The sequence below is a fragment of the Coptis chinensis genome, chromosome 6 (assembly GCF_015680905.1).
Source record: "Coptis chinensis isolate HL-2020 chromosome 6, ASM1568090v1, whole genome shotgun sequence".
Taxonomy (NCBI): domain Eukaryota; kingdom Viridiplantae; phylum Streptophyta; class Magnoliopsida; order Ranunculales; family Ranunculaceae; genus Coptis; species Coptis chinensis.
Genome location: NC_141461.1, coordinates 92,087,072 through 92,106,969, shown reverse-complemented (window position 1 = coordinate 92,106,969; position 19,898 = coordinate 92,087,072). Strand labels below are relative to the sequence as shown.

The window sequence follows — 19,898 nt, the reverse complement described above, 5'->3', positions numbered from 1 at the left end:
CTCATCTAACAAGTCCACGTGCTTTGTCAATGGAAGCGAGTCAATAGTATCTGAATGATAAGGCTTCTCTAGTAACTGTGTTTATCTATGTTAGTTGCAATGGTATGAGGCTACATTTGTTCATTAAATTAAAGCAAATTACTAATTAGTCTTGGATGCCTTCTGTGTACTGCGACCACCCGTAAGGCTGAAATTGATATGATATTGTGTGCTTTAATGATTGATATTTGATGTTTGGTGTGATCCTAGCATACAGACAGATAGCTGCAAGCCTTAAAATTTTCAGAATATCAAACAGAATAGAGACGGCAGTCCACAAATTTGTTAAGGAGAAATGTCTATCTGTCTTCCTATTGGATGGGATTTTTCCGCGAAAAGGCGAGACTCATCAAGTTTTGTGCCAAATCAGCACTTTAGCACCTACTTTTAGCATTGTTAAATAGCAGATTTTGGCCTGTTTAATATAACCGAAATGGGCTGAAAATTCTGAAATTGTGTCGTCCTCATGGAAGAAAAAGCAACTCTTAAGGACAGAAATCAGATTACGATATATTCTTCTGAATCAATATACTTGATTTACTTGTTGAACTCAACATTCAAGAATACAATCACTATTTTTTCTTTGGAATTTCTATACATGAACATCAAATAGGCCAATATTTCTAAACCTCAATGGTGGAACTGCTATTACATGAGACGCGTCAGCAATCTCAAGGACCTTCCTTGCAGTTGCCTGAGAATCTTCACTCCTGCCAAACTTTCTAGGCTTGGTTAAATCTGAGGTAGGGGTGGGAGGACGAGATCGCTTCTCCAAATCGAGTTTCTTCTGTTGCAGTCTTGGGCTTTTCCTTTCATTTTCTCTAGTTTTTGAATATCAAACGGCTAGCGGGGCTCTTTGCTAGCACCTGCAAGAAGAAACATGAAATAGAATAGGAACTAGGAAACAGAAAAATGAAAAACTTCAATAAACACATTTCATTTCTATTTTTCTTTCCTTACATCTGCATAACAAACATAATTTATTCCATTCATTGGTTTTCTTTTCTTTTCTCCAATTTACCAAACATACACTACCAAAATTTAGTTTCCATTTTCTATTCTAAAAGTGGTAACATTGTATGCTGTCAGCTGTCTATAGTTTCCTTTCTATTATTTTCTATTCTAAAAGTGGTAACATTGTATGCTGTCTATTGACGTCCAACGCATGTGCACGTCTATTAGCATCATTCATTCATCCCACCAGAGCCATAAAGAAATTACAGTCCTGCTTGATGCAGTGACGCTCCTTGCTTTGATTCATACCCCACAGTTCAGCTATGAGTCCGGCAGACCACATAGCAATCAATCCAATGATGTAATGGAGATTGAGAGGGAAGAGATTTGATTTCCCGAGACTGAAGGGCATAGGAAGGATGGGTTAAAACAATTTTCCTTCAAGATGTTCTAATCCAACCTGCATAGCAGGTCCATATCAGCAATCCATGAGAAAGGCATAAACCACTGTCAAGAGTCTCTAAATGGGGGGAAGTGTCATTCATAGACTGTTACGAAAACATAGATAAAATGTGCATCTGTTTTCCCAAGGCACATCAGTAAACCTGACATGAATATCTGCCATGGAAGATAACTTCCAACTGTTCCTAGTGGATGTGGTGTGTTGCGTCTAACATTTGCACCATGATCAGTTGATTTGAGACCAAGTAGGAAACCAACAAAGTGGAATGATATAAAAGAAAATTAAACAATGCTAAATACAATCAATTTGGATAAAGTCCAACATTTCTCAAATTCTGAATAAGAAAGTTTTCTTTTTCTTTTTTGTTTGCTTTCCTTTCTACATTCTGACAACTTACATGTACAAATAAGACAGACCGCATGCTTACAAGAAACGATCACCTAAAAATACTGTCAACATAAAAAGATACGCCCTCAAGGACTCTCAACTCACTGAAAATGCTGAAAGGTCAGATTCTGTAAAATACATCTTACTTGGATAGCTGCCACAAGGGACAATTGTCTATTAAACACAAACACCTAGTCTTCTACTGCCGCAGCTTCTTCGATTATGGATCAGATTGCGGCTCACCCTGCCAAGAAATCATGTTAGGTAGACAAAAAGAGTACTTAAAAAGTTGTTCAAGCACACGCACACGCACACATACACACTCAACTAATGTCTGAGACAGGTGGCCACAAGAAGCTTTTGGCATTCCAACATGACTTTATACTATCGGTTATTTTAAGGGTGTTGATGTGTTGTAGCCAAGGAAAACCACTATTGTGCGTGCAAGAACACAAGTGATGAATTACATGATAGATGATGGCACAAAAAATCATAGCCAGACCAATAATTGAACTCTCTTTCTTTACATACTTCTTTAGAAGACGGAGCCTATATTTTTCTCTACAAACACAGAACTAACAGTTTCTAGTTTGTCCTGTAGTTCGCTTAAATTATTAGCTTGACACGCATTGACCCATATCATATCACACATTCCTTACACTTCTCAGAATAAGTCCAGACTGCTCTTCTTCATTGGAGAGAGGTAATGGCAATTGCAATCCAAATTAATTCAATTATAAAAACTTAAAGAGAACGTCTTCTTGAGAGACATAATTCTCGACTTCATAATTGCCGGAAAAGACACAACAGCTACAACCCTTTCATGGTTCCTATACATGCTCTGTAAGCATCCCCAAATACAGGAAAAGGTTGCACAGGAAGTGAGGAAAACGACTAAAGCGAAAGAAAATGAACCGTTTAGTGAGTTTGTTGAAAGTATGACAGAGGAAGCCCTTGAAAAGATGCAGTACCTCCATGCAGCTCTAACTGAGACTCTAAGACTCTATCCTGCAGTTCCTGTGGTAAGTGAATATACTACCTTAACATGATACTTTATTTAACGGACAACAGCTTTTCCAACCTCTATGCAATGAAAATTCAAGGCCATAAATCCCACCCTGCACCCCAAAGGGTCCAACTCTTCAAAGGCTTGCCAGCGAGCCAATAGACACCTCCACATTCACACTTATATACTATAATGTGTTTAATCATTTGAGCCACATCATGGCACACAGGATGCAAAACTCTGCTTATCAGATGATATGTTTCCAGATGGATTTAAAGTAAGGAAAGGAGTTATGGTGGCATATCAACCATATGCCATGGGTCGAATGGATTCCATATGGGGTGACGATGCAGACAACTTCCGCCTAGAAAGATGGCTAGACAACAACGGTGTTTTTCACAGTGAGAGCCCGTTTAAGTTCACAGCCTTCCAGGTGATCTGAAAATAAATTTCGACTCTTTTCTGTTTCCTATTGTTCTCTTCTCAGCACCCCATTTTTTTATCCCTCAAATCCCCCTTTCAACTTATATCCACAATACACTTACCCATAAATCCCCCACAGCCCACCAGTCCAAAATGTTGGCAATCAATTACTGATATATATCCGCTTTTAGGCCAGCCAAAAGCAATATATAATAGTATGAAAACTGGCAAAAGCACCGATAATCAACAATATTTTATCACTTTACAATCGGATCGGTCTAAATACCGCCAACATATATTGACATCTGGAAGACCAAATATATACCATAACATATAAACCTTGAGTCCTTGACTAAAAAATAAGGAAAAAAAAAGAGGGGAGGGGGGGAGGGGATAAGATAAATACTATATGCAGAACATAAAACGAGCTGTGAACTTAGTAACGATTGAACATCAACTACGCAATGGGATTGTCACCTGATACCCCATAGGCGAGGAACCTGTTCTGGATCCTTGGTATATAGACTATAGTAACGATTTACCACATACTAATGTCGAAGCCTCTTAAAGGACAGCCTCGCCCATGAATGATCTAACATACTCACTAACAACTATTACATTTCCTTCAACAACAACAAGAACACCACATTGAATCCCACATCAATCGACGCAAAGAAGAACCAGACCATAGTTCTTCTTGTGTGAGAGACTAACTTATCATCAAAGAGTTATGGAACCCAAAGCATCCCGAGAACCAATACCTATGTGTAAAATTCAGTCTCCTTTAGATAACAATGCTAATTGCAGATAGAACATGAATTCATGGACAGAAAAAAAAAAAAAAAAACCCAGAGGTTCTACTGATATAGAGATCTCTCAAAGCAACCTACAGAGACAACCTAAAGAAGTTTAGAAGATGAAATGGAATCAAAAGATTCACAGAACCATGAAGTGTCATGGTAGACGGTAGTAATTAGTGGGACTAGGCATTACACTTGCTAGAGGAAACAAGTGTGGCAAACTTAGACGCAAGAAAGATATACAGAATTAACTAATTTGCTTCCCTTAAATACTGTCTTTCCTTTTGCTTTTCCAAGTTTGATTGTTTGTTGTTGTTTTTTTTTTGTTGCTTTCTTCATTAGTTGTTTCATATTACTATTTCCAAGTTCCAACATTAGAAGGAAACTAAAATCACAAAGAGTAATGGTTCACAGGCGGGTCTGCGCATTTGCTTGGGAAAAGAATTTGCTTACAGGCAAATGAAAATATTTTCTGCTGTCCTCTTAGGCTGCTTCATGTTCAAGCTAAGCGATCAAAAGAAGGCTGTCAATTACAGAACTATGATCAACCTTCACATTGACGGGGGGCCTCCATCTTCACGCTATCCACAGATCATGAAAAAGAGACATCTAGTTACCAAACATCTACTCAATCCATGTGTACAAGGAAAAGTGGGAAATATTTGACATGGAATGATAGAAAATTTTCAAATGTAGCTGTAATAGAAATATACAGTCAAGCCTACAAACTACTTAAAGGTATATAACAACCTTGCTTCAACTCCCTTTCCTAAGATTGGAAACAAAGTGGATTTCCTTTGGGCAACCAGTAGGTAGTCATGTTCCTATTTCGAGGGCAGGGGAAGCAGAATGCCTTATTAAAGTCAGAGTTAGAGAAGGAAGGCAATGAATGCTAGTCCTACTACTCAAGAGGAACAGCAATAGGAAAGGAGCAGCCTGCCTTATGAGCTTGAAGGAGGACTACTAGAGAATCAGAACCTTAGAGCTACCTTCTTACACTTCCAGTTAGGCAAGGAAGGGAAAGGGCAGTCGGAAATACATTAAATTAGCTAGGTGGGAACGTCCAGGGGGAAAGCTACCTGCCTTAAGGGCTAAGAGCAGAGGGAAGGGCCTCCGCTTACAGTTAGGCAGGAAGATCACTCAAGAAGAGAGAGAAGCTAAGAGGACTGACTCAACTAAGAGACCCTCACTCATAGGTACAAGCCTAGAAGAAAGCAAACAACTAATCTATTCTCTGCTCTAAACCTAAAGGCAAGGAGAAAGTAGCCTCAGGTATTCCCACTAGATACCAAGACCTAACAGCGGAAAGGCCGCATCGGATATTAGGTTCTAAGAAGCAAAGCACTTGAAGATGTGCTTCTTGATTCAAAGAGGAACTAGAGGGGCATTTACCTCTTGAAAGGCTCGTTGAAAGGCTTAAGAGAGGACTGCAAAAAGGACAAAAGAGCAGATTTCTTCCTATCAGACTGCTTTCACTGGCCTTATTCCACTCACAGTAAGTTAAGGGTTCGGATGGAAAACCTAGCTTGTGCTAACCCTACAGGCAAGTAGCAAGAAAGAGCACAGGAACGATATCCATTTCTTTCATTCTGGGGCTTGGTTGGCTTCCTCGCTATCAATCAATAGAAGAAAGAAGTTGAAGGCAGGACTGTAAGAGGGCTTAACAGCGCCTACCTATTACAATCCTCACTAGATGAGGGTAGTCGTAGATTACAGGCAAAAGGCTGCCTACTATCCGGACTGGACTCACTCAGGACTTCCATCTAGAGATATAGAATAGAAAGAAGGAAAAACATTCTACCCTTGCTCTCCTTCGGACCCTACAATTAGCTACATGCCTCTCCCAAAGGAAAGAAGAAAGCTACAACCTAATACAGTCTTACCGGGCTTACATCCGACTGCCCTAAAGAGAAAGAGCAAACTAATCCATTCTTTTCTTTTCTTCTCCTCTATATCCCTCACTTGAGAGATAGAAGGCATTCTAATGCAATCCATATTATATTGATTGATATAAACCTATAGACAAGACGATGGAAAGAGAAGACAGAACACATAAAAAAAAAATACCAATAAGAATCTACTGCCATTTCTTGAATAATTTCAACCTTGACCTCAAATAGGTCTTCGGCTTGAATCCGCGCCATTTGTATTACTGCGGAACAAGCAAAGGCTGCTTTCGCCTCGACTTGAACTGATTCGGTTTTGAGAGTTTTAACTCGTTTGAGACAGAAGCATGAGCCGATCTGCTCTTCCCGCTTTCAATTCCTCCGGCTCTCCGCCACGTGTAGTTGTAATCCCTTCTTCCGGCCGGATCTTCAGGTTCGGTCCTTTCAGTTGGTTAACCATATCTTTACCTTCCTCCACCGCCTGCACCCCCTCCTCAACTCCCCTAGAGCTTGCTAAGCGAAAGCTAGGGCCCTACACCTTGGCATGAAAAGCTCTAAGCCGACTCTCTCTCCTTACCCCCATCGTACCGTCCTTTCCTTTTAGAAAATGGCAATCCAATTCTTTCTATTTGAGTTCGAGCCTATCAGTGGATTCTTAGTGAATTGAATGAACCAGTACACTACCACTGGAACTAGACTACCATTCCTACTACTGGCAAGCCAGTGAAAGGACACGGATCAAGTTAACTACTAGGTTAGCCATGAAAGACCTGATGGAATTGAGTAAAGGGAAGCACACCCATACAGTGACGGTACGGATCGGGCAGGGCAGGAATCGGGATAGGTCAGGGCGTAATGCCATTTAGAGGCCTACTTCACTACAACCGAATGCCTATTGTATTGAAAGGTGGCTCTAATGTCTCACACTTTACATCGGCCCCAAAGGCCTTAAAAGACCCCTTATTTCCCTGGACAGGTTCCGCTCCGTTGCTTATTCGTAGTCACCTGTATCCGCTCTAAGGCATGCTCTGGCCGAATCACTATCCCCGGACGGCTGCAAACTGGCCTAACTAGTATAGTATGACTCGGGCAACTCAAGATCGGATGATGCAACCCCCTGTTCTCCTCTCTCGTTCTTCATGGCCTAAAAAGAAAAGAATATCTATATGTTGAAATGGAAGAGAAAGCATATCAAGCCGGATTGAAGGCTTATATGTAGTACCTTCACCCGTTGTTGTCTCGGGATCTTGAGTCCTTTCCTCTCCTTGACTTGTATTAGTAGGGTGTTCTTCATCTAAAGGCTCTTCATATCATGAACTTGTCCAAGTCAAACTCTTCTTGTTGCGGGAGAAGGTTCTGGTAAGCTCGTCAGGTGCTGGCGTAAGTAGTAACTCCTACCGTTGCTAAAGCTTTCTCTTTAAGGCTTTTCACTCCGATTATCGTTATTCAAGCGGTATCGCAGAGAATCTTTCCTTTTGCCCTTCTGGCAAGGGTTTGAAGAGGGGCTTGGTGGCTAGGAAAGTAAAGTCGAGGAAGAAGTCTTAGCATGGTTCTTAGTAGGATTGGATTGACCCACCCTTAGCAGGGTACCAAAGAACATGAATATTAGCCTTTGGCAGCTAGGGTTGCAATTGGCTAGTAGGGTTTAGTATCTAAGCGGCTGGCTAATGTAGGGAATCCACCCATCTTGTCAGTAGAGTAAATCGTTCTTCTTTCTTTACCGGAGGTGTCAGTAACAATAGCAATCCTCCCTCAGTCCCAGGAAGTGATCCGGATCCGTAGTCGGTGTTCTTAGTGCTGTAAGTGGTACGCACGCCTTAGTCTTAGACTCAATCTGCTTTTATGCCAGTAAAGTGGAAGTCTTCCTATTCCCGGAGCCAAGGAATCAATTTCTAGTGGCTAACTTTACCCAGAAGGTTAGGCCCTTCCAAGGCGTCTTATTATGCTCGCTTGGGTGGTCTTTTTCTTTTCAAGGCGTCCTAGAAAATGTTAACTACAAACTGTTAAAGTGAAAACGGAAACTAGAGTGGCTTACTTAAAGGGGAATCGACAGTCTTATCTTTTATTCATTATTCCTGGAACTCAGACTCCTGAAAGCACCTCCGGTCGAGTTTTCCAGGTCTAATGCACTAAAGGAACTGTCTGCTGCGTTGCCAAGGACAGCGCCCTGTAGGGATAATCAATCTTTTTTAGCAGGTGTTTCTTCTTCCTTAGCCGAAGGGAAGCACTAAGACAGAGTCTGCAGCTGGTAGAGGAGGACGGCGCCCTAGCGAAAGTAGAATTATCTTATTGGTAGTACGTGTTAGCTCTCTTGTTCTTAGACCGGAGGAGGAGGTAAGACAGGGGCAGTAGTAGTACGCGTGCGAGTAATAGTTGAGATTACTTGATCCGTGTCCTTCCTGAGCTAACCTAGTAGTTAACTTGATCCGTGTCCTTCCCTAGTTAACTTGATCACAAAGAGTAATGGTTCACAGGCGGGTCCGCGCATTTGCTTGGGAAAAGAATTTGCTTACAGGCAAATGAAAATATTTTCTGCTGTCCTCTTAGGCTGCTTCATGTTCAAGCTAAGCGATCAAAAGAAGGCTGTCAATTACAGAACTATGATCAACCTTCACATTGACGGGGGCCTCCATCTTCACGCTATCCACAGATCATGAAAAAGAAACATCTAGTTACCAAACATCTACTCAATCCATGTGTACAAGGAAAAGTGGGAAATATTTGACATGGAATGATAGAAAATTTTCAAATGTAGCTGTAATAGAAATATACAGTCAAGCCTACAAACTACTTAAAGATATAATGGCCATGTTTCCAGGTATTATATAGTTCCTTCCCGCATCAATTGAAAATTCTTGGTCATTGAGATTTATAGGTCATTCAGATGTCAGGCAGGGGCAACATACACATCGGGATAAAGTGAATGAGACACTCCTTAGTCCTAATTTATACACACCAGAAAAACTGTAAACACTTCTCTTCCCATTTTTCAAGTATTGCGTATACCAAGACTTACTTATGCATGCAATGCACAAATATGCATACAACAACACATAAGAGGCAACAAAATGTTCATTATTATTATTTTTTTTGGATCGGTAACAAAATGTTCATTATGTAATTCATATGTATCTTGATGTGCCTTTAATTAGTCAATTTAGTTCTAGTAGGTCTAGTGAATCAATTACTTTCGTTTACAGCCAACTACATCTTCACAGTTCAAACAAAATTCACTTAAAAGGAGATACACAGAACTCCATATTATGCTGCCGCTAAGTATCAGCTAATTTTTCATTAAACACAGGCAACACAGTTTCACTCATTTGGCAATACTTTCTACATAAACTTTCTACACATTTTCCAACACAAGCCCTAGTGAAAGATGTGTAAAAACTACCCACGTACTTCAAATCCTAACAGAAAACAATACCATTCATTTCACCCTACAATCGTAAACATTTAAAACCTAATAAAACAATATAGCAATCATATTCATAACATAGCAAAATTTCGATAATAGGCATGCAAAATACCATAACCAAAATCCCTAACATAAAACAAAACAACCATTTCTCCAAAAGTCATTTTTCCCCAATTCAAAACCCTAAAATAACCAAAATAAAAATATCCTTAGACAAAAACTAAAATTTCAGTAAACCAACCAAACAAGAATATTCCGAAACAAGTCCTCCCTTTGAATATCAATCTTGGGGAATCTCCACATCACCATCAGTAATCTCCTGCTGCAAATCTTTAGGATCTTTCCCATCAACAGTACACCCAACAGAAACACAAGTACCCAAAATCTCCTTAACAGTCCCAGCCAATTCCTTAGCCATACTTCTAGGCTTCATAATCTTAGCAATCTCAATAACATCATCAATAGAAATGTTCCCAGTATGTTTAATATTCTTAGTCTTTTTCCTATCACGTTCAGGTTCTTTCAATGCTTTAATAACTAGAGCAGCTGCTGAGGGGACAACTGAAACTTTGGCTTGACGGTTTTGAACAGTAAGTTTGACTGTAACCCTTAGACCTTTCCAGTCTTTGGCTGTTTCTTTTGCTATGTCTTCACCGATCTTTTTTGGTGAGAGACCTAAGGGACCTATTTTGGGTGCTAAGGAACTTGCTGCACCTACTTCACCACCTGTGACTCGGACGTAAACGTCCACTACTTGTGATGGATCGAACTTGGGCGGCATTGTTTTGGGATTTAGGTTTTGAGTTATAAAAATGAGAGATGGGGGCGAGGATGGAAAGAGAGTTTTGTTTATATATAAAAACTTTTGGACTAGGTAGGGTTTTAAGTGTTTGGGCCCAAGTGTGTTATGTTTCAAAGCCCAGAAGCTATTTTTGGATGTATAAAACTTTCTTTGCGGCGCTATACCACATTTCATGCTATATCAGACAGACAAATAAGGTGGCGGACTAGCTAGCTACTAATTGCAAGTATGTTGATCAATAGTAAGTAGGTAATTAACTACTTTTAGGGTTTAGGGTTTAATCTGTCCTAAATACAGGTTTAACACGGACGACATTCTAGATAGCAGCAGAAACAAGCGTATACTTTTTTGCTGGTGATTCAATAGGGGGTAGAAACCAATGGGAATCTCTAGTATGCCGCTTGCACAAGGAGTCTCCAACCAATCAACCATATATAACCCCATAACCAACACAAAGGCTATCTCTCCATTAGGTTTGAAACCTACAACCTCACAGTTGAATACAATAGGGTTTCCTTTCCTGGTGAACGTCGGCCACCCCACCCCCACCCCCAAAAAAAAATTCCTCTCACCATATCCGCCGCGCCATTCAACGCTGGTAGATGCTGCCGATGTTCTAGTTTTCAATGCTGGACACTGGTAGGACAAAGAAAAAACTGTGAAGATGTATGAATTTCAACTTATCCTATGTCACTTGTTGAGCATGGCGAAGGTACTTACCAATTATACTTCTTTTCAGGGGTGGGTTGCTATTTTGAGGAAGGAGAATTTCTCAATACCACAATGAATGTGATGGATGCATTTAAAAGGTCTCTAGAAACATGGAGAACGTGGGTAATTCAAAATCTAGTTCCTGTGAAGAGCTACATCTTTTTTCGGAGCTACTCCCCAGTTCATTTAAGGCAAGTTGCTACAAAATTGCATGTATCCTATCATTACGCAGGGATGCTATGACTCATAGGACCACTGCTAAAATGCACAGGAACGGAACATGGAGTGAAGTGGGCATGTGCGATTCATTTACATCACCTGAAACTAAACTACCCCAACCTGGACACCGAGCCATGGAACAACCTAATTATTCACGAAATGATTAAATGGATGAAGGAATCATTTAGTAATGCCCACTTTTTAAACATCTCATACTTAACAGAATTTAGGAAAGATGGTCATCCTTTAAACTATAGAGAGCCAGGCATAACAATATTATCTATAGAAGATTGTAGCCACTGGTGTCTTCCTGGAGTACCAGACACATGGGATGAGCTTCTATATGCCCATTTGTTATCAAGGGAGTACAGAACAAGAAAGGCAAAAAAGTAAACATGGGTATAAAGATAGAAGGAGTAAAGGACTACTATATCCTCAATTGGTGTCAACTCTAAGTTACTTTTAAGGAAATTTCTCAGAGAAATACTCTGATCCATCTTGCCTCTTACAAACTTCCTTGAGATATCTTATCTCTCTGACCCATGTGTCAAGGTATCCACACAAACAATCTGAGCGAATAGAAACAGGACAAATGCTTGAAAGGGCCAATTTACAAGAAATGAAAAAGCTCAAAAACCATGCACATTGCACATAAGTTGAACTAACAAACCCTGATTGAGGCTAAACTGTAATTAGGGTTTTCCCAGTGCAAGAATCTCAAAGCACTGTAGGGTCTGATGAGGGTTCAGCTATACGCAGCCTTATCTCCACATGCAGAAGATAATCTGCACTTCCAGCAACTTATCCAGTGTGAAGACTGAAGATATTGTAAGAAGCTGCTAAATCAAGTGAGACTAAGGGCAAAAAGTACAGTGTGGGAGTTTTAAAGTAAGTAGGCATGTCGATACTCGAGACATACATCTACGCATACAATCGTAACATATATTTTACAGATTGTCCTAGATCAGGAGAAAGCCACCAGCAATTTGTTCAGTCTATAGACATGCATCTCAGCTCCCCTTCTTTCCAAGACTACTTAAGCCTCTCTTGTATTGTGGTCACCGCATATCATCTTTTGTACTGCGAACTTATGATGCTTCTTCATTTACATTTAGTAAGTTGCTATAAGCCTATTTATCTATCCTACTTGAGTTGGTAATGCACCTCGAAGTAATCTCTGAAAACATTGTCCCCACAAAGTGGGGAATATGTTAGAGAGAGAGACAGTAATAGAGAAAAAGAGATAGACGACTTAAGTTTTCGTCTTCATGATCAGCAAACGAGATGTGAATAGATGTTTTTAGCTGGTGGAACCACATCATGCATCATTGAAGTGAAATGAAGTGAAATTTTTAGTGCAACAGACTTTCCAAAAATCTTTAAAAAAAAAAAGAAAAAGATTGCTACGTGCAACCGAGTCATACATAATTAAAGACTATTTAGTTTACCTTGCATCAGTCTAAGATTTCTATTTGCATATGTGAGTTGTAGAATGCATGATTACAGAATAGCATGACAGCCTTCCCAGATCACGTAGAAGACCAAAAAGTAAAGGCGCCCTCTGAAAATAAAGATAAACCTGAAAGGTCAGCGCTCATAAGCTCTGATTAAAATGCAAAGAACTCTGGGCATCTTGCGAGAAACACTTGACATCAGCCTGAAGTGAAACTCAGATTATATTGAGACCCCACTCTAAATTTCTAAAACATGTTATTCTACTTTTGTTTTGACGCCTTTCTCATCTTCCTGTAAGCATCTTCTCCCTCTAGCCTCAATATGATTAAGTACTTCCATCACACTCTTCACCATTACCAAATATCTATATTGTAGTGCAATTCACTTGAGACAAAATGCTTTGCTCATTCAGCAAAGTAATGTCAACAAAAAGTGCTAAATTCCTACACTCCTGCAGACTGTCAACATTACAACATAACTCTACTATTCTCCCTACCCGAAATGTTTAGAGGCAACAAAATGTTCATTATTATTATTTTTTTGGATCGGTAACAAAATCTTCATTATGTAATTCACATGTATCTTGATGTGCCTTTAATTAGTCAATTTAGTTCTAGTAGGTCTAGTGAATCAATTACTTTCGTTTACAGCCAACTACATCTTCACAGTTCAAACAAAATTCACTTAAAAGGAGATGCACAGAACTCCATATTATGCTGCCGCTAAGTATCAGCTAATTTTTCATTAAACACAGGCAACACAGTTTCACTCATTTGGCAATACTTTCTACATAAACTTTCTACACATTTTCCAACACAAGCCCTAGTGAAAGATGTGTAAAAACTACCCACGTGCTTCAAATCCTAACAGAAAACAATACCATTCATTTCACCCTACAATCATAAACATATAAACCTAATAAAACAATATAGCAATCATATTCATAACATAGCAAAATTTCGATAATAGGCATGCAAAATACCATAACCAAAATCCCTAACATAAAACAAAACAACCATTTCTCCAAAAGTCATTTTCCCCCAATTCAAAACACTAAAATAACCAAAATAAAAATATCCTTAAACAAAAACTAAAATTTCAGTAAACCAACCAAACAAGAATATTCCGAAACAAATCGAAACAAGTCCTCCCTTTGAATATCAATCTTGGGGAATCTCCACATCACCATCAGTAATCTCCTGCTGCAAATCTTTAGGATCTTTCCCATCAACAGTACACCCAACAGAAACACAAGTACCCAAAATCTCCTTAACAGTCCCAGCCAATTCCTTAGCCATACTTCTAGGCTTCATAATCTTAGCAATCTCAATAACAACATCAATAGAAATGTTCCCAGTATGTTTAATATTCTTAGTCTTTTTCCTATCACGTTCAGGTTCTTTCAATACTTTAATAACTAGAGCAGCTGCTGAGGGGACAACTGAAACTTTGGCTTGACGGTTTTGAACAGTAAGTTTGACTGTAACCCTTAGACCTTTCCAGTCTTTGGCTGTTTCTTTTGCTATGTCTTCACCGATCTTTTTTGGTGAGAGACCTAAGGGACCTATTTTGGGTGCTAAGGAACGACTGACATTCTCCCCTTCTTCAAGCACCTCGTGATCTTCTTCTCTGATAGCGACGCTGTGTGTGGCAGCGCCACCCTTTGTTCTCTTTACTCCTGCCATCACAATGGTAAGAGTTTTTTAGACTAAATCAGTCGTTCGAAACGAATGTTTACCTGCTTTCGTCCCCACAGACGGCGCCAAAAGATGTAGGGGTTATTCTGAATATCCCCTGATCCTCCTCTGTGCCTTGTGATTCATGAGCTCTCCTCTGGATCGAGAAGGGATGAGATGATTTAGAGTTCAGGGTTGAACCGCATGGCGGCTAGCTGCCTACGTATCTCCTTGTTTATGCGGAGAATCAAATCTTATTTTGTGTAGTTCCTAAGAGCGAATTCCTGTGGTTTATATAGGAAGAGCTTTGAGAGTCCTAGGGTTAGGGCGAAACCTTGCCACTTGTGAGTTCCCATCCATCTTTGGACTCTGCCTTCCTATTAGGAATCTTCTTCTTATGGAAGTCTGAATCTAGACCTTGTCTTGTTAGAGGCAGATTTCCTTGTTGCTTATAACGTCCCATCGTATATGGGAAGATTATATCTAAAAGGTAACTCTTAAGATATGTCATTACAATTCATTCCTTATCATCAAAGATCGCCCTCTTCAGTTTCCTTCAGTTCAGGAACTGTCCATATCAATTCCTAACGACTTGGAGAACTGTTATACTTAGAGGCGGTCAGTCACGTGCCTGACACATGCCTACTAAAAACTTGTGCTAAACACGAGATCACTTATTCGCGGAACTGATCCAATGATCCTTGTCTCATTCTAGACATCTATAGTGCTAGGTTATTTCCCACACACGTGTCATCTGTCCAATGACGAGAAATCCCCCTTACATTATCTTTCATTATGAGGATTAGTCATGATACTGGTTATTTTTGTTCCTTGCTCAAAGTAATCTTTTAGTAGTTCTCACGTTTAGTAATGTTTTTGAATGTTTATGAGGAATATAAGTAATGTTCCTTAAGTCTTAATAATCAACACATAAGGATCTCATAGTTCTCACGTTTAGTAATGTTTTTGAATGCAAAAGGTAGTGATTTTGGATGTTTTTGCTATGCCAAACCAATGAAACCACTTTAGCAATTGTATGCTACTCAGGCTTGTTTGCCCCACGTGATGAGATTTGGTGCCTTATTTTTTTCCCCCGGTTTAGGTGTTTACATGCATATGCTCTTGAATTATGAGTAATGTAATGTTGTGACCGAATGCAACTTTTTGTGGTTTTGCTCTCTTCCAAATTCCCTTTTGCCAATATAGATCAATGGTTGTAGAAGGTCTTGCTACAGAATGTTGGTTGGTAAGTAGGTTCTGATTTGGTCAGGTTTATTTATCAAACTAGATCCGGTGTATGTTTGTGGTAGGATGTCCACTAAGAATCCATACAATGGCTTTACAGCGCAGCTATATGATATTTGATTAGGTTTACCCTCATCTGGGTCGTGATTTAGATTTCTGAGGAAAACTGTGATGATATTTGCTTTTTAAATGTACGATCAGAGAGCCTAAATGGATAAGCTTCTACATATACTCAGAACGTTTTGGCTGTTCACTTGACAAAAAGTTTACCTAGCAAATTTTAGGCTGGACAAATATTTTCAAGAGTTTAGGCGCCCTTACCAATTAAGAATGTCATAGTGCTTACTTCCATCCAAACTTTGCTTCCTTTGCTAAGTTGGATAGAAATTTTGACTACCATTTGCTATCTGATTTTGTACTATGAGGGCACCTCCACATAGGCGCCACCTAGATGCAATTAGGATTTTTCTACTCCAATTGTAAATTATTGTAGAGTCCATAAATATCCACTCTCTATTGTTCCCAATGGAAAAGTGTAAAAAAGTTAAATTTTAAACTCGGACGTCACTTCAAGTGACATCCTCTTTAAATTAAAGTGGGACGTCACTTCAAGTGACGTCCGAGTTTAAATTTTTTTAAATTGTGACTTTAGAAATAGATAAGGACGACACTCCAAGTGACGTCCAAATTTGTTTTTACTCAGACGTCTGTTCGAGTGTCGCCCGGGCTTTTTATTAGCTGATAGCGAGAGGGGGAATTCCCCACCCTCTCTATCAACTAATACTCTATTACCTACGGTATAACACTCCCATTGGAAAGAGTTTTTTGACATTTGGGGTGTAAAATTCCCACTCTATACGGTTTACACCCCCGTTGGAGATGCCCTGAGGATACAACAGATGCACCCTTCCCGCATGATAAAAGATAAAATGATAGTTTTACCTACGCGTAAGTGACGAAACTCAAACGTAAGTAAAAGTAAACTTAACTTGCTCTAATGTATCAAAGTTTTCTACACTCTCGATGCTATTGCACTAAGTGGAGTAGAGAATTCGTTCCACTCCTAGTTCTTTAGAATTAGCATTAACTAAGATTATCAGTCTATCAAAGTCAATGAGAGTAACGATGGAAATTATACTACTACGGTGAATCAACGTAATCGAAATGTTCTAAACACTAAGATTGCGATTTAAATACTAATGTTCGAATCTAGATAAAGAATTAGGGGGATTTGATTCCACCTTAACTCGACTTAATTAACTAACGAAGATTGTCGTAATCCGAATTGAAATGCTTTCACATAACAATTGGGTCTTTCTAATCCCTAATTGCTCATGGTAATCTCTACCAACTAACAACTAGCATGTGAGGAAGATCAACCCATTCTCATGGCGAATCAACTACCTTCTAGAATGGAATAGATTTCTACGACCGTTTCTATGCTAATCGAAATCAAGTTTCATCAATGTTTCCTTAAACCCCTCTAATGGAGGTTTTAGCCTTGAATAATTAAACTATCATTTATATATAAATAATAATAAGACATGATAAAAGAAGATAAATTTACTTAATTGATTTAAAATGAAAGTCTAATCATGCAAGATTGAATTAAAAGTAGTAATGATTATTAACTAAATCTATGAATTAAAGCTAAAATGATTTAATGAAATGAAACTAGAATTATCAATAGCTAACTAACTTTATTGATCTAATGAATAATAACAATAACTAATTCAAAACTGAATTCAAAAACAAGTAATCACTAATTAAAGATAGTCTAAACTAAATTATATCAATCTCTAAGTAAAAATTCACTATATAAAAACTCATTTCTCAACTAGATCTAGAATTCTTCAGAGCTAAGCTTCTGTCTCTGATCTTCAAGAAGCTAGATCCACTTTTTCGTGCATGGGCTGAGGAGCCTGTTTTGGGCCGAAAAATCGAACCCAAAACATTAGTACTTCAGTCCACAAAGGGCTTTTCAGTTAGATTTGACTTCAACAGACTTTTCGTCCACTTCTGCTCCTCTGATTGGGTCAAAGCTTGGACCATTGGAAAGCTCTTTCCAAGTCGGTCGTTTTGATATAAGGTAGACCCAATTATGAGGTCTGAGTCCAAAGATACGGCCTTCGGAAGTTTTGCTGACTTTTGTGTGTTGTTTCTACCCGCGTTGACTTTGACTTTTCAGCTTTGACCGGGAATTAAAAATGTTTTTCTCCTTGAATTTTTGCCTTTTATCATTGAACTTCTTAACAATCAACCCTTGCTCTTTTATCTCGCAAAAGGGGCGCATTTCTGCACATATTCGACTTTAATGTCTGAAATACATAAGAACACGATAACAGTACTAACTCTTACTTATTAATCACATAATTGGTCAAAAGCGATATTGTTAAAGGGGTTAAAACTACAGTTTTAGGCTCTTATTACCGCACTAAATAGCTTGCCCTTTCCCTTCATTCTTGTTAATGATGAGTTACTTCCACAAGACGAGAGAGAAAAAAAAAAACAAGAATGGCACACACAACCTGTGTCTTTGAACAAAGTAGAGACACAAACACATGGACCTGCTAGATTGTTGATGCCATAGTGCCATACCGTAGTCATTCTTTATAGTACTGATTTTTTCCCAAACTATTGGCTGCTGAATTTTTTTTCCACAATCGAAGTAGAAATTTGAAGACCAAAACCAGGGTTTGGAATTCTACTATATAGAAAACATACGACGTCGAAATTCTAAGCTATTGAAGTATTGATAAAAAAAAGGAAAAAACAAAAGAAAACATATCACGCAGATGCGATTTTATTTTGGTATGGAGACCGTGATTGAAAAGAAAGGGTTTTGGGTTTTGTTTTGTTCACGTAAACAAAAGGATTCACCTAAATTGTCGGAAGTAAAAAGGGTACTTAAAATTTGATTACGTGGACACTCTATGAGACGAGAAAAAGGAACTGCTACTATATATACTAGCATTCTGGGCACGCTCGATGAGCGTGAAATCTATTCTGGCACGCGCGATGCGCCTGTTGTTTTTCACACTTATTTTATGCTACCTATCCAAAACCGAAATCAATCGGGTTAATAAAAAACCCCCTATTCCAAAGTTCAAATTTTAATCCCTAACCTGATTTGTTGCTCTAGATGTAAAGAGGTCCCACTAACCATAGTTACCAATTCGGCGAATTATTAATTTAATTCGGAAAACATTTAAAAATGTCGTATTTATCAATGATGAGGAATAATTCATTAATTCGGCAAGAAATCATTAATTCGCGAATTATTCGTATTTTCACTATAAGTTTGCTGTGTTGTCAAATTTTATCGTATTTTTTTTTTTAATTTTTAGCTTCGTATTATACTTGAATTACTTACGAACCCGAACTTTTGCCGTTTCCGTCTTTTTTAATCTGAATTGAAAAAACGAATTCTTATCGAAGCTCGAATTTTATTCGAATATTTTCCGTATCGAATTTTTGCCATATTACGAATTTCTAACTATGCCACTAACCCACTAATTTAGACTAAATATGTTATATTTGTCGGGAAAAAAAAAGTATTTTCTTAAAATTTGTTCGGAATTTCTGATGAAATTATCAAAATTTCAAATGGAATTGTCGAAATTTCAAATAGCATAGGATGTGGCATGGGTTGTAATAATAGTGTGAAAATTTGTCCGGAATTTCCGATGAAATTGTAGAAATTTCGGATGGCATGGGCTGTGGTATGGGTTGTAATAATAGTGTTTGGCAATGACAAAATCGGAAAAACGAATAAACGACGTATAAAAAAAAAACTGTATGCGGGGTGCGTTCTTTAAAGGAGAGAGATATAAATATCATAGCTAGTAACTCGCCGTTTAATTCGCGAATTATTCACGTATTATAAGGATTCCCGTATAAAACGAACAAGACGGCAAATATTTGAAAGATGCGGTTTAATACGCGAATTTATTGGGCTGGGCTTATTATTGCCGAATTATTGAAATTAAAAAAAAATGGGGCTTTTATTGTAAAAGTTGGAAACTGGAAATGGAAACTGTCGTACTTTAATACTTGGAAAAACTCAACCGACTAAAAAAGTAACGATTAAAGAACCCCTAAATGCTTAGACTAAAGAAAACTGGAAAAACTCTCATACTTTAGTTCTTGAAGGCTTTAAGCCATAGCTAGAAAACATATTCCACCATTTTTTAGTTCTTGAAGTCATAGCCTTGAAGATCAAAACTCAAAAGCAATCTTGTTTACCAGGAATGGATGTGTTGGTTGTACGTTTTTAATTTTGTTTGTGTTAGTAATAGTAAGTAGAACAAAAAATTTGACATTTGTATTATTTTTTCATGAATAAAATTGTAAAAAAAAAAAAAAAACGTTATATACTTATATATCAAAGTTTTAAATGTAAAGTATATAG

The 19,898-nt window shown here is 38.4% G+C and overlaps 1 protein-coding gene and 3 pseudogenes across 3 annotated transcripts; 2 read left to right on the top strand and 2 right to left on the bottom strand.

Annotated features, from left to right (window-relative positions):
* The first annotated feature begins 2,583 nt into the window (after positions 1 to 2,583).
* Positions 2,584 to 10,200, top strand: LOC147495430 (cytochrome P450 704C1 pseudogene; annotated as a pseudogene). The gene is made up of 3 exons (XR_015199556.1): positions 2,584 to 2,865; positions 3,079 to 3,282; positions 8,433 to 10,200. The product of XR_015199556.1 is annotated as a cytochrome P450 704C1 pseudogene (transcript).
* LOC147495429 (large ribosomal subunit protein uL11) lies at positions 9,450 to 10,229 on the bottom strand. Its single transcript, XM_086564076.1, has one exon. The coding sequence runs from the start codon at positions 10,158 to 10,160 to the stop codon at positions 9,660 to 9,662; it is 501 nt and encodes a 166-aa protein (XP_086420202.1). The 5' UTR covers positions 10,161 to 10,229; the 3' UTR covers positions 9,450 to 9,659.
* Positions 10,230 to 10,868: 639 nt separating this feature from the next.
* On the top strand, positions 10,869 to 11,518 carry LOC147495428 (protein trichome birefringence-like 9 pseudogene; annotated as a pseudogene).
* Positions 11,519 to 13,504: 1,986 nt separating this feature from the next.
* On the bottom strand, positions 13,505 to 14,251 carry LOC147495427 (large ribosomal subunit protein uL11 pseudogene; annotated as a pseudogene). Its single transcript, XR_015199555.1, has one exon. The product of XR_015199555.1 is annotated as a large ribosomal subunit protein uL11 pseudogene (transcript).
* Positions 14,252 to 19,898: the final 5,647 nt, after the last annotated feature.

Excerpts from the sequence above, each read along its gene's own strand:
- LOC147495429 (XM_086564076.1), bottom strand. The coding sequence starts at position 10,160 with ATGCCGCCCAAGTTCGATCCATCACAAGTAGTGGACGTTTACGTCCGA.